Here is a 14,566-nt window from a genome sequence, read left to right on the forward strand (position 1 = left end):
TGTGCTTCTCTGTTCATAATGAAGTCATTTAACATGGGTTTCTCTGCCTACATACTGTGTGCTTCTCTGTTCATAATGAAGTCATTTAACATGGGTTTCTCTGCCTACATACTGTGTGCTTCTCTGTTCATAATGAAGTCATTTAACATGGGTTTCTCAAGTTGTTAGTGTCAAGTAGGTGAACTTGCCTATGAAGAGACAGTACACAGAAACACCCACCATTTCAGGGAAGCCCTTGTGTACCTTTCAGAGACTCCCTCGCTGTGGGTAATTGAGTCTTTGAAGCAATGCTAAGTACCTATTCCATTTTAGGTATTGTGATAGAGATGCAAAATATAATCTTAAATTCTGCAGAGGGTGTTTTTAAGGGACCGATTCATCAGGCCATTCAAATTAGGCTAATTCTCTGGGGCGCAGGGGGTTAAGCGCTGCCTACCTGTTACTTTGGCATCCCACATGCATGCCAGTTCATTCCCAGCTGTTCATTTCCTGTCTAGATCCCTGCTGATGTGCCTGGGAAAACAGCAGAAGATGGCCCAGCTTCTTGGGACCCTGCCCCCTGCACAGGAGGCCCGTATTTCTTGGCTCCTGACTTCAGCCTGGCCACTGCAGGCCGCCGTTGTTTCCCTTTGGGCAGTGAACTAGCAGGTGGAAGAGATCTCTCTCCATCTCTCCCTTTCTCTGTAATCCTGCCTTTCAATTAAATAAATGTATGTTTAAAAAAGCTAATTCTATGAAGAACATAATCCTATCTTGAAATTTTTTTTTTGAGATTTATTATGTTTATTTGGAAGGCAGATTTACAGAGAGGAAGAGAGACAGAGGAAGAGAGAGCCTCTGTCTGCTGGTTTACTCCTCACAGGGCTGCACTGGCCAGAACTGAGCCAATCCCAAGCCAGGAGCCTACAGGTTCTTCTAAATCTCCCTTGTGGGTATAGGAGCCCAAAGACCGGAGCCATCCTCCACTGCTTTTCCCAGGGAGCTGGATCAGAGGTGGAGCAGACAGGACATGTTTCAACTATCCCATGTGGGATGCTAGCACTGCAAGCAGAGGATTAGCTTGTTATGCCACCATGCCAGCCCCATCTTAAAATATTTACCAAGAAATACCTAAATGGTGTTTTTTTGTACATGATACATATAGAGAATTCTAAAGATGGGTGGGATACATGTGCCTTAAAAACATAAGAGATTAGTATCTAATTAATAGAATGAAGTGATCAATTTGTTTTAAATCCCAAACCATTTTATATAGGTATGTAATAACTTACATATTATGCATTTTATAGACACATAATCTTATCTTGAAATGTTTTACATTTTAAGTGGGAAGATTTTATCTGTGACACTCAAAGGCTGTTAGATTTATTTAGGCTGTCCAGAAGATTTCTAAAAAGCATTCAGTCAATATTCATTGGATTCGGGAGCTGTTATTTCAGTCCATGGTCACATACCTTTACAACTGATACACTTATATGTGTATTATTCATGTTGGGTTTCAGACTCTAAGCACTCATTAAAACTATTCATTAATCACTTTGTAATATATATGAAATATTAATTTTCATCATGAAATACAGAAAAATAATCTCCTAACAGTATCCTCAGTAATATGCCCAAGAAGTGGAAAATATTTTATTGTGTTATCTTTAATGTATTCTCAAGGTCAGATGACAGTAACCATTTTGTCCCGTGACTACATTCAGATGATGGAAATTATAATAAAAGTAGTAATCATTTGTTGTATTTTAGATGTAACAAGATTAACTGCATGTTTTTCAGATGTACCATGCATCTTAAGGCCATCTGATAAACCTGCTTAAATGTTCTTAACAAAATATTAGGTAGTATTAAGATTATAAAATTAGCAGTGACTTACGAAATTTTTTATAGCATAGTTTTCTTAAGCCAGTTTTTAAAGTCAACAGAATGGCGAAAAGAAAGTTTATTTCTATCAATTGACACTTTTAATAATGGCTTTGTAATGCAGAGGTGATTGTTTATACTAATTTATAACTCATTTATAGAACCTTGAAGTTCTGTCTCACATTCCAGTAAAATACACACATGTGGATGCCCCTATAAGGAATTGCAGCCCTGTGGATTTATGTACCTTGACTTCAGTATTTAGTTAGCCTGGATTCTAATACCATCACAGTAATTGACTTGTTATTAGAAATAAAGTTTTTCTTATTTATAAGGGTAACTTTAATTTTGAAGAATGTAAATCCAGTTCATACATGGCTGAAAGCCAGTTTCTCCTTCACTTCAACTCCAGCACACGCATGGAAAGCATGCTCGCGTCCACAGTGCCTTGTGAGTCTACAGTGATTAATTCTTCTCATTATTTTGCTGCAGATTCTCATGACCCTCTGTGATGATTCGATCAGCCACTTAGAGTTTATACATATTCATTTCTCTGTGCTGCCACAGTCGCTGAAGTCGCCTTCGCTGACTGGGGTGTGCTTGGTGCAGTAATTGAGCTGCAGTAGATTGATTACTCTGGGGAGCTGTAAGCCTTTTAAAGGTGAAAACATATCAGTCCTGTTAATTAGGAAACAAAAGCTCTGATGGCAAGTTCAGCAGTCAAATATTTCCAGTATAGAAAAGACAAAAGGTGTGTTTTGTTCCCTCCAAATGAACCCTGTTTACTTTGTAAAATTTGAATTAAATTTCTACCAGCGGTAGTGAAGATAGCTTTCTTCTAGGATTTTTCATAGAAACTAAATGAAAAGGACCATCTTTATAATATCAATATCATTATATAATCTCTCAAATCTTATAGTTAGAACCTATGAGAATTTGTAGCATTGGTAATACTTTTGTAAAACATCTTCATATTATACATCAGTATTGAGTGTGGGTAAATTTTTGTCTTTTTAAAATTTAAGTTGATATGCAATATTCCAACACTTTTGTTATGTCAGTTTAGTAGTATTCTAGATGGGGACAGAGATTGTATTCAGCATGACATAGAAGGTGAGCTGTCTTTTGTCGCTTTGTCATAAACATCCTTTGATTCCTTCCCTCTGTAACCATATATTGCCTTACATTGCTACAGCGAAAGGCACCTCTGTGGAATTGTCTTCCACATGTAACCCAGTTTCAACATAGCAGTGGTGTCATTTATGCAGTTGACATGCTTTTCTCGAGTGGTATTCTCACATTGTGATACTCTTTTCTCCGTATGGTTATAGTTTTTTGAGATAATTCACATACTATAAAATTTACTTTTTTAATGTATACAGCTCAGTAGTTTTAGTATAGTCAACAAAATTGTATACTCACCACTACTAATTCCAAAACATTTTCATCACCCCAAAACAAAACCCTTACTACTATAGTCCCTGACAACAACTAGTCTACTTTGTGTCTCTGGATTTTTCTGTTCTGGACATTGCAGAGATGGTGCTGTGCCAGCCCTGGCCTCGGGGTGACCTTCCTTTCGTTTAGCAGGATAGTTTCTGGCTTTCTGGATTCTTCCATAGTGCTGCATGAACACAACTTCATTCCTTTTTAGGACTGAATAATATTACATTGCATTGATAATTCCACATTTGGCTTTTCATTTATCAGTTTATGAATATTTGTGTTGTTTATACTTTTTGACTAATTTAAATAATGCTAATGCATTTTTGCTTTGTTCTTGATCTTACTATGGGAACTCTTTCAGTCTTTCCATAAACAATGAGCATAATGTTTAGTTTTACTTAGATGATCTTCTCAAATTGAGGAAATGTCCAGTTTCGTGGGTTTTTTTTTTTTTTTTTTTTTTTTTTTGAGTGATTTTACCATAAGAGGGTGTTGGAGTTTGCAATGTACTTTTTTATACATCTTAAGAAAATCATGATTTTTGTCCTTTATTGATGTATTATATCAGTTGATTTTCCTTTGTTGAACAGCAAGGTATTCCACAGACTTCATATGTTCTTTTGTTTTTGTGACTTTAAATAACATGAGCCAATTTATCTTATATTTCAGGCATTTATTAATACAGCAAAAGAGATTTATGAAAAAATCCAAGAAGGAGTCTTTGACATTAATAATGAGGTATTATTTATATACAGTGTTACTGGCTGATGTTAATTTAGAATTGACCTCTACTTACTATGAGATTTTTGTAGGTACTGAAATGCCTAGTATAATAGTTAAATGTTCATGTTTTAATAGGATATAACTGTATTAGTGAAAATTAGTTCAAGTGGATGGCCCTAGCCTTTTATTGTAATAACATATACTATATTTTATAAATCCTCCAAAAAAGCAAAGAAGAGCCATGTCCATATGACATTATCTGCTTTGGGGAATGATGCTCTGGTGTATAAAAGCATATGCTGTGGCACTAGTGCAGAGTACTGTCTGTCTGTCCCTGTGCGAGAGGGAGACACCCAATCTGGAAACTATTCCCAGTATAGCAGAGCACGTTCTCGGGAGGCTAAGCTAATCTACATAATTGGTAGTTGGCACTGAGCATTTTATAGAATTATTTTGAGTCTGGTTGTTGACATAACTAGGATCAAATGTGAAGCTTCAAAGCATGTAATTCGGTGTTTACCAAAAGCCATCATTTTTGACCCAAATCACCACTCTTCATTTATCTATATTTAATTCAAGGCATTTATTGTGGATAGGGCATGTTATTTGCTTATACATCATCATTTTTGCTGTTCTAAGACCTTTGGCATCCAGGAGAACACCTTGGTTCTTGCTCTAGTTGCGGCTAGAAAAGCTTAACATTGGGAAACCCCTCCAGATGGATCTGGCACTCACTCCTATTATGTGGCTCAGTAGTCTTGACTAAAACATACAGCCTGTTACCTAAGGTTTCCAAAAAGAACTTAATTTCCTTATTCTTCGTAACATGGAATAATACTTTGTAGTTTCTAAATCCTCTTCTAGACTTAGGGCAGTTAATTTGAAGGTGACAGCATTCCGAGACTAATGCCAAATAAATTGGGCAGTAATTGGGCCTCTGTTTAAAAGGGCATGTTCATTGTTTCTGTCTGGTTTCATATAGTAGCTGACTGCTTTACTGTGCCTTATATAGCTTTGATTGTAATGTGCTGTCAGGAGCCAACAGGCCATGCTATTTATTTGGCCTAATGCCAGGTCTGACTCCTTGCTTCCTCACAAAGTTGCTACCAGCCCAGAGGGGGCAAAGCCAATGAGCCATAGGGCATGCTTTTTATTAAAGAGGAGTCAAAGAGCAAAAAGAAACCACATCAGCTGCTGTCAGTACTGAGCCCGTGCCAGAAACCCCAAGGCTACCGCTGTGGCGGAACAACTGCCAAGCACTATAAATCTGAGATTTACTGTGACGTAAAGTTTCCTTAAGAGCTTAATTTCTGAAGCTACTGTATTACTTTTCTCAAAGTGTTGTATTTTTAGGTAAAATCCACTTGAGGGAGTGAGGGTTAAGACATAAGTGTGAGCTTGATGAATGAAAGAACTATTCTGTGTGTGGGTTCTTGGCAAGCTGCCCTGTCTTCGGGGCTCATAGAAATTATTGATGACACAGGAACCCTCATGTGCCCTCAGCCTGTACAGCTGATTCAACATGGAACAGAAATGCTGTCCAGAGAAGAGAGTTCAGATTGTGGGAGACGGCATGGGCTTGGGGAAGCTGTGTCTTTTCAAGGTTACCTTTAGTGATTGCCTCCATGAGGAGACTTCCCTCAGAAACAAGCATTACCCAGTTTGTTTACCTTGTATCTAGTATGATAAAAAGTTATTTTCAGAAACCTTTGTTGTTGTTTTGTTGTTTTGGAAAGAAGAAACATGTGGTAGGAAGAATTATTTCAGACTTTGCTAAATATTACTTAAATAGCTCTTTCAATATTGTTTGGTAAAATTGCGTCCTTAAGAGAGAGTTAGAAAATTTTTTTACAAATGCACTATATTATACTCTCTGGTTGGGTCTGATTATATTTATATTTCTGTTCTCTTTGATTTCAGGCAAATGGCATTAAAATTGGCCCTCAGCATGCTGCTACTAATGCTACACATGCCGGCAATCAGGGAGGACAGCAGGCTGGGGGAGGCTGCTGTTGAAGCTGTTTTTACTGTCTTGCTGCCCACTCGGGCCCACTCACTTATTCTTTCACCCTCTCTCCTCCTGCTCTCAGCTGAGACATGAAACTATTTGAAATGGCTTTATGTCACAGAAGACTTTAATCCTTCAAATTCTTGTATAACTTTGAATAAATGGTTCATGTTCACTTAAAAAGACAGATTCTGGAGATTGTATTCCTATCTATTTGCATTTGATTTCTAGGTCAATTGATGTGATTATTTTTGTTAAATGTTGTCTTGTGCCCTTAACTACAAACTGAATTGTATTAAAACACTACAAAGTCATCTTGAGTATTTTAAATCGGTTTATGTAGTTAGGTTTCCTAATACCTGTGGTTACCTAATGTTTAATATTATAGAACTGTCCTCAGAAAGTTTGTCAATTTTCAAAGCTGTAAGAAAACCAGAAGAACTCTTTAATTCTGTATTTATCATTTACTTTCTGTATATATAGTTTAATAACTTGCTTGGGTGTAATTTGCCAAGCTTGAATTCTTTAATGCATTTGCATAAATTCTATACTGTTTAGAGCTTAAAGCTACAGAAGCATTGTTAGGAATTGCTTGGACACTGAGTTTTAAACTTTTTGACATTGTTAAGCATGTTCATCTTTTCTTGTCACTAGTCCAAGGAAAATATGCTCAATGTATATTACTAAAGGCTGTGTACGTGTTAACCTGTTTCAATGCCAAAAGTCTGCTATTTGTCCACAGTTTCCTTAAGACCTCTTCAGAAAAGGATTTGTTTGCCTTAATGAATACTGTTGGGCAGAAACAACATAATGAGTGCAAAGGCCTGAAGCAAGAACTCCCTCCATCTGTGCAACTCTCGGAAGAATGAGTATCCACATGTAGATGACATATTATGAGAACTTTAATCTTTCCTTAACACAATAATGTTTTCCTTTTATTCACATGATTTCTAAGTATATTTTTCATGCAGGACAGTTTTTCAACCTTGATGTACAGTGACTGTGTAAAGTTTTTTCTTTCAGTGGCATCCTGTTAATCTTTAAAATATGATAAGTATCTTGTCTGGAAGGGGATATGACAATAAATCTACCAGATGGAAAATCCTGTTAAAAAGTAGAAAAGCTTTAGTAATTTACTCAGTGTGGTGGTTTTATCTTTTTTCCCCCCTTTTTTCCCTTGGACTCTAATGAAATTGTTACAGCAGTGCAAAATAAAATCCTATGTATAAAAGTGTTCTTTTTTTTTTTTATTATGCCCACATTTTTATGTATTTTTAAGACCATTTATAACTTTTACATGTACTTAAGCATCTTTTTTTAAATGGGTCAGAATATTTTACACCCTTTTTTAAAAGTTTTGCAAAGATGTTATAAAACTCTCACTGTGCTGAAACTTCTTACTACTGATGGTGTAAGCAAGCATTTTGTCTTTGGGACAAAAGAATATCTACGCCTGTGAGAAGATATAAAAGTATGAAACATTTCCATCCACTCTCTGCCTTCAGCTTTCTCCAGGTCTTTCCTGAACAGTCCACAATATTCTGTCACAGTTTCAGCATTACTTTTGTGGGAAATCACCGCATGCTGTCATGGTTTAACTGACTGCCGTGGGGCACAGGGCAAGGTGAGAGGAAACCTAGTTTTGAGAGTAGTTTTTATTATGACCTTTCTTTCCCCTTCAAGTAGTCTTACTGAATTCACTCATTCAATATTAGTGATTTCACTGTTCACTCTCTTTATTGATGAAAAATTAAGACAAGTAGGACATGTTCTACTCTCTATCAAGAAGGAAATGATTCTAGAAATTTATTTTTAATCTACTGTTACATTTTTTCAGAAGCCCAGTGTATTTGTTTCCCATACTGCCTCCCCTAATTACTTTGCAAACTGAGTATAAGAAGAGATAGTAATGCTAAATAAACAGCAACAAGTGAGCACATCTATTTGTAATCTGTAAGAGAAGATGGAGTAAGTTAAGCCTCTACCTTCCACACCAGCAGCTCATATGGGCACCAGTTCAGGTGGAGCTCTACTTCCCGATTCAGGTCCCCATTAATGGCCTCGGGTGGGGTGCCCAGAAAAGGGACCAGATCCTTGGGCCCCTGTGCTCATGTGACTTAGGCCAGTTTAGTCCCAGCCATTGCAACCATTTGGGGAGTGAACCAGCAGACAGAAGATCGGTCGCTCTCACTGTCTCTCTGTAACTGTGCCTCTGAAATAAAAAAAATCAATCTAAGAAGAGAGATGAAGGAAGGAAAGAAGGACCAAAAAAGAAATAAGGAAAAGCAAAGTACAGCTCCTACCACAGCAGCATTGAACTGCCCCAGTATGGGATGATCAGGGAGGCTGCTTAAGTTCTGTGGTTCATTACTGCAGTCTTCATAAATCTCATCTAGCTCTAAGGAACATATGTAAGAACCCTTTATATTCACTAACAACAGTAGTATCGTTGTGGTTTCCACTCTACTCATTTTACTATATCATGGTTAATGTGATCTAGAAACCTACAGCTGAGTCTTTAATATTAGAATATTTTAAAATTGATTTTATTTATTTAAAGGACAGTATTAGGGAGAGACAGAGTGAACCCTTGCATCTGGTGGTATACCCTCCAAATTGCCTCAGCAGTCATTGGTGGGCCAGGCCGAAGTCTGGAGCCCTCTGGGTGTCCCCAGGTGTCCCATCTGGGTGGGCAGGGGCCCACGCACTTGAGCCTTCCCAGCTACATTAGCCAGGGAGCTGGATTCAAAGTGGAGCAGTCAGGACTCCAGCCAGGATCCATATGGAATGGTGATATTGAATATCGAGGCCTAATCCATAACCCAATGCCAGGTCCCCTAGAATTCAAGGTTTTATTTAGTATTTGATCAGTTCATGGCAGCACTGAACATGTTTAAATAGCTAAAAAAATCAGTCACTGAAAAAAATCTTTACTGTCTGATCAACCAGCAAAATTGTGATCTTCATAAAGACTTTGTTACTATTCCTCCTCTCAATCTAAGGCAAATGAACGGAAAGCGGTTTTTCAAAGAGTTCCAGTTAATTAGATGAAACCGTTCGTTCAAACCGTATTTGAAAGCTGAGCTAGATCTTCACAGTCTGTTTTAAAAGCTATTTTAAAATAACCTGTTAATGGAAACACAGTCCGTATTTATCTGCTAGTGGTTAAAAGGGTAATAGATTTGCAGATGGTATCAATATATCAGAAAAAAAATTACCCAAATTTTGAACATACTAAGTTTGAAGTATATAGGTAGAGAAGGCCCATGTCAGTAAGATTGGCAGTATGGTGCTCGACTAATAAGCTAAAAATAATACAAAAAAGTAAAGCTATTTCATAATAAGAATTGGCTGTGCAAGTAGATGGACATAATCTACCTATGTTTTAAGAATTTAGCTGTGCTTTGGTGTTACAAATAAGCCTTAACTTCACTGTGGGTGATTACTGTCTAGTATATAATATTACTTATTGAAGTTGTGATTCGGAAGCTTTAAAGTGCCAGTGCATTTATTGGCACTTTAAGTTTTACAAAATCCTGAAGCCAACTCTTAAAAATTGGACAAAGGATGGAAAATTTTAATAGGAAAATGGAGGGAAATGAACAGATAATTCACTACAAGACTTTTACAGATCCTAAAAATCTTTTTTTTAAAGATTTGTTTATTTTTATTACAAAGTCAGATATACAGAGAGGAGGAGAGACAGAGAGGAAGATCTTCCGTCCAATGATTCACTCCCCAAGTGAGCGCAACGGCCAGTGCTGTGCTGATCCAGAGCCAGGAGCCAGGAGCTTCTTCCAGGTCTCCCACACAGGTGCAAGGTCCCAAAGCATTGGACCGTCCTCGACTGCTTTCCCAGGCCACAAGCAGGGAGCTGGATGGTAAGTGGAGCTGCCAGGATTAGAACCGGCACCCATATGGGATCCCGGGGCATTCAAGGCGAGGACTTTAGCTGCTAGGCCACGCCACCGGGCCCAAATCCTAAAAATCTATTTTAAAAATTCAGACCCAGTGGGGCTGGCTAGCATTGTAGCACTGTGGTTAAGCCAGAATCTGCAGTGCCAGAATCCTCTGTGGGCATCAGTTGGAGTCCTGTTGGCTATACTTCTGACCCACTCCCTGCTGATGCACCTCAGAAAACAAAAAATGGCCCAAGTCCTTGGCCTCCTGCACCCACGTGGGAGACCCGGATGAAGCCTCCAGCTTTGACCTGGCCTGGCCCAGCCCTGCCATTATGGCCATTTAGAGACTCAGCCAGCAATGGAATATTTCCTCTCTCTCCCTCTTTCTGTTTACCTTTCAAATAAATAAATCTGTATTTTAAAAATTCAGGCATGAGATTGCAGGTGTTAGTTTGCTTCACTATTTAGCCCTTTTGTCTGTGTATTCCGTAATAAATACCTTCATATGCATGATTTCACTTTAAAAATTTTTACATAATGCTGCAGACATTTGGTGCAGACATGAAGATGCCAGTTGGGATACCCACTTCCCATCCTAGAGCTCTTGGGTTCCTCTCCCAGCTGCATACTAACACACACCCCTGAGAAGCAGCAGTAATGACTCAAACCTCAGGCCTTGCCAACGGTGCTGGGAGACCTGGGTTGAGTTATATTGTTGTACATGACACAGTCCTGACTTATGTAGACATTGGAGGTGGGGGCGGGGAGCAAAGGGAGCCTGCAGATAGAAATAAAAAAAAAATGAAATTGGGTAAATTTTTAAAAGAACTTGTTATTAAAAATTCCAGCAAATTAAAGCCAAGATGCCATTTCTCACCCATGAGACTGGGAAGAACATGAAAGTTGGTAGAAGTGAAAACTACAGCTACCTTTCTTAAGGTGGGAATCTTGGCAGTATCTAGCAAAACTGCATATATGCTTAATGTCCCAGTAGTCCCCACCTAGGAATTTCCCATGATACTCTCCCAAGGATGCAAAAACACGTGCACAAGGTTGCAGCATTGGCTTTAGTTGCAGAATACAGTACATAAGAGTGGTTTAATAAGCAATATATAGGGGCCCGGCGGCGTGGCCTAGTGGCTAAAGTCCTCACCTTGAACAAGCCCCGGGATCCCATGTGGGCACCGGTTCTAATCCCGGAAGCTCCACTTCCCATCCAGCTCCCTGCTTGTGGCCTGGGAAAGCAGTCAAGGACGGCCCAATGCCTTGGGACCCTGCACTCGTGTGGGAGACCAGGAACAGGTTTCAGGTTCCCGGCATTGGATCAGTGCGCACCGGCCCGTTGCGGCTCACTTGGGGAGTGAAACATCGGATGGAAGATCTTCCTCTCTGTCTCTCCTCCTCTCTGTATATCTGACTTTGTAATAAAAAAATAAATCTTTAAAAAAAATAAGCAATATATAGCTCACATTTTTTAAAACGTAAGCCAAGAACTCTTATTTCCCAGGTATATTCAGTGAAAAATGCAAAACACAAGAATGCAGTTTATTATCCTTTGTATGGGGGAATAAAATGTGTGGAAATATACATATATCTGCCCATTTGTACAGAAGAAACTCAGGAAAAATAAATCAGAAGCTAATTACAGAGTAAGAAAATAGAGACTAGGATGAGAAGTGACACTTCAGTCTGTTCCTTTTTTTATAGCTCTTGTTCAGAACTGTGGTGATGATTCCCCTACCCATACAGTTACAACCAAGATATGATTGTACATGTATTATAAATAGGTAATGTTGGCATGAGCACTTGCATGGATAACTTTGCACAGTAGTATTAGCTATATACTGTAAAGGCCAAAGATGAACTGTGCAGATGCCAGTTAAAGGTTAGGGGGTAGCAATGCTTATAATTTTTAAATTTTTATTAATGTTTATTGGAAAGGCAGATTTACAGAGAGGAGAAACAGAACAATCTCCATTTGCTGCTCCACTTCTCCCAGGAAGCCACAATGGCTGGAGTTGAGCTGATCCAAAGCCAGGAGCCCCTTGGGGTCTCCGAAATGGGTGTAGGATTTAGGTCATCATCTACTGCTTTCCCAGGCCACAAGCAGGGAGCTGGATTGGAAGTGAAGCAGCTAGGACAGGAACAAGAGCCTGCCGGCACTTGTGAGGATCAGCCAATTTCACCATTGTGATGGCATCAGGGTTTAGCAATTCTAAAACAGCTATCTGCATAAACCAAGATTGAACAAATAAGAACATTCACTGCGGGTGACTAAAGGGTCTTATTATTGAGAAAGGAGTTGGAAATAACAAAGTCTCGACTGAACTGTGGTGGTGAAGATTTGAACTTGTGTGTTTTATTGTATGTAGAAATGCAGAATTGGAAATACAGATCTATGAGTATACATACATGCATACATTTCCCAGCTTTGTCCACTGAGGACTCAGAAGCAAAAACATCTCAGTAGCAATGAGCACACCGCTTACCCAAATAGTCGGTTTTCAAGTTCATTCTCAACAGATGAAGAGTTATTTGAGGAAGTGGTAGATACCTGGGCTAGGGCAAAGGAATTAGGAAATTAAAATATCTTCTGATGCCAAGGAAGAACAAGGAAGTACTTATAAAATGACAAAGGGGAAGGAAGATATGTCAAAGAACACAGAAGCCAACGTACTGCTTCATATGACCAACTCAAAGACAGAAAACCAATGCTAGTACTGGCTTGTAAGCCATGGCATGAAATAAATATTGCTGCTTTTATATTAATAGAAATGATGGACTAAGTGAGAAAATTAGAATACCAATAAGTAGGAGCTGGTGCTGTGGCACAGTAGATCAAGTCTGAGCCTTCAGTGCCAGTATCCCATATGCTCCAATTTGAGTCCCAGTTGCTCCGCTTCAATGGGCCTGGGAAAAGCATCAGAAGACAGTCCAAGTCTTTGGGCCCCTGCACCTACCTGGGAGATGGAAAAAGCTACAGGCTCCTGGTTTCAGACTAGCCCAGCTCTGCCACTGTGGCCATTTGGGCAGTGAACCGAAGATGGAAGAGCTCTATCTCTCCTCCCTCTCAAAATCTGACTTTCAAATAAAAATAAATAAATACATATTTTAAAGATACCAATAAGAAGATGGAATGAGGGAGGAAGAAAGAGAATGATGTAAGCAGAAAATTTCCAGTGTAATCATTATTAGAGGGATGGATCAAAGAGTATAAAAAGTGGGCAGAATATGTGCAGTCTGAAGTATCTCCTTATTGGGGCAGGCACTTGATTCTGCTTTGGGGCATGAAAACACCTGGGTTTGAGTTTTCACTCCACCATCAACACCAGCGTCCCATTGCGCACCCTGCCATGCAGCAGATGATGGCTCAGTACCTGGGGCTCTGACCCAACACCCGAGAACACAATTGAATCCTGGCCTGCTGGCTTTGGTCTGCCCCGGTCCCAACTGTTACAGCCATTTGGAGAATGGATGGAAGATATCTCTCACTCTTGCTCTTACATATAAAATAATAAAAATGGGGCCTGGCGGGGAGGCCTAGTGGCTAAAGTCCTCGCCTTGAACACGCCCCAGGATCCCATATGGGTGCTGGTTCTAATCCCGGCAGCTCCACTTCCCATCCAGCTCCCTGCTTGTGGCTGGGAAAGCAGTCAAGGACGGCCCAATGCATTGGGACACTGCACCCGCGTGGGAGACCTGGAAGAGGTTCCTGGTTCCCGGCTTTGGATCGGCGCGCACCGGCCTGTTGTGGCTCACTTGGGGAGTGAATCATTGGACGGAAGATCTTCCTCTCTGTCTCTCCTCCTCTCTGTATATCTGACTTTGTAATAAAAATAAAAAAAAAATCTTTAAAAAAAAAAATAAAAATAACAAAAAGTGGATAGTTACCTTCCCACAAGATATACAAAAGGAAAAATACTAACTTGATGATGGAAAAAGCCTGGCAAACACCACCTTGATCAAATGACCAATCAGCCCCAAAGACAGCACATGCCTCCTGAGGGGCGTACTGAGGACACAATGTCATGGTTACACCACAGAGTTACAGGCTCAACCCACAGATGAGGAAACACTGGACAAACCCAAATGGGGCAACATTCTACAACTGGCCAGTGCTCTTTGTCAATATCAAGGTGATGAAAGAGAAAAAATGAGGAACAGGGACAAATTGGAGGAGATAGAGCTACAACTAAATGCAGTGTGTAGTGCTAGCTGGATCTAGGAAAGACCCTGAGTGGGAAACCCTAAAATGTTTTGCCTGTAGACCAACAGCATTTGGTTTTTAATCAGCGCTAATTTCTTAGCCTGGACAGTTGTCTCAGGGTTACATACAAGTCTAACCTTAGAAGAACATGAATGATGATACATGGAAACTGCTGTTCCTGAAACTTCCACGAGTCTAAAGTTATATTTTTTTAACACTTGTTTATTTAAAGGCAGAGTTAAAAGGAAATACAGAATCTTCCATCTGCTGCTTCACTTGCCAAGTAGCCACAGCAGCTGCGGGATGGGCCAGGTCGAAGGCAGCAGCTTTGTCCAGGACTCCCATGTGGATGCAGGAGCCAGCACACTAGCAGGGAGCTGGGTCAGAAATGGAGCAGCTGGAAGTGGAGTCGGT

General features: G+C 39.6%; 1 protein-coding gene across 1 annotated transcript in view; it reads left to right on the forward strand.

The window, feature by feature from the left end:
• Nucleotides 1–7,274, forward strand: part of RAB2A (RAB2A, member RAS oncogene family) — a 76,946-nt gene extending 69,672 nt beyond the window's left edge. The window contains exons 7-8 of the mRNA XM_004588006.4: nt 3,982–4,050; nt 5,956–7,274. Coding sequence (XP_004588063.1) covers nt 3,982–4,050; nt 5,956–6,051 — 165 coding nt within the window. The 3' untranslated portion in view covers nt 6,052–7,274. The remainder of the gene's footprint in view (nt 1–3,981; nt 4,051–5,955) is intronic.
• Nucleotides 7,275–14,566: the final 7,292 nt, after the last annotated feature.

Source organism: Ochotona princeps, chromosome 9 (assembly GCF_030435755.1).
Source record: "Ochotona princeps isolate mOchPri1 chromosome 9, mOchPri1.hap1, whole genome shotgun sequence".
In the NCBI taxonomy this organism is placed as follows: Eukaryota; Metazoa; Chordata; class Mammalia; order Lagomorpha; family Ochotonidae; genus Ochotona; species Ochotona princeps.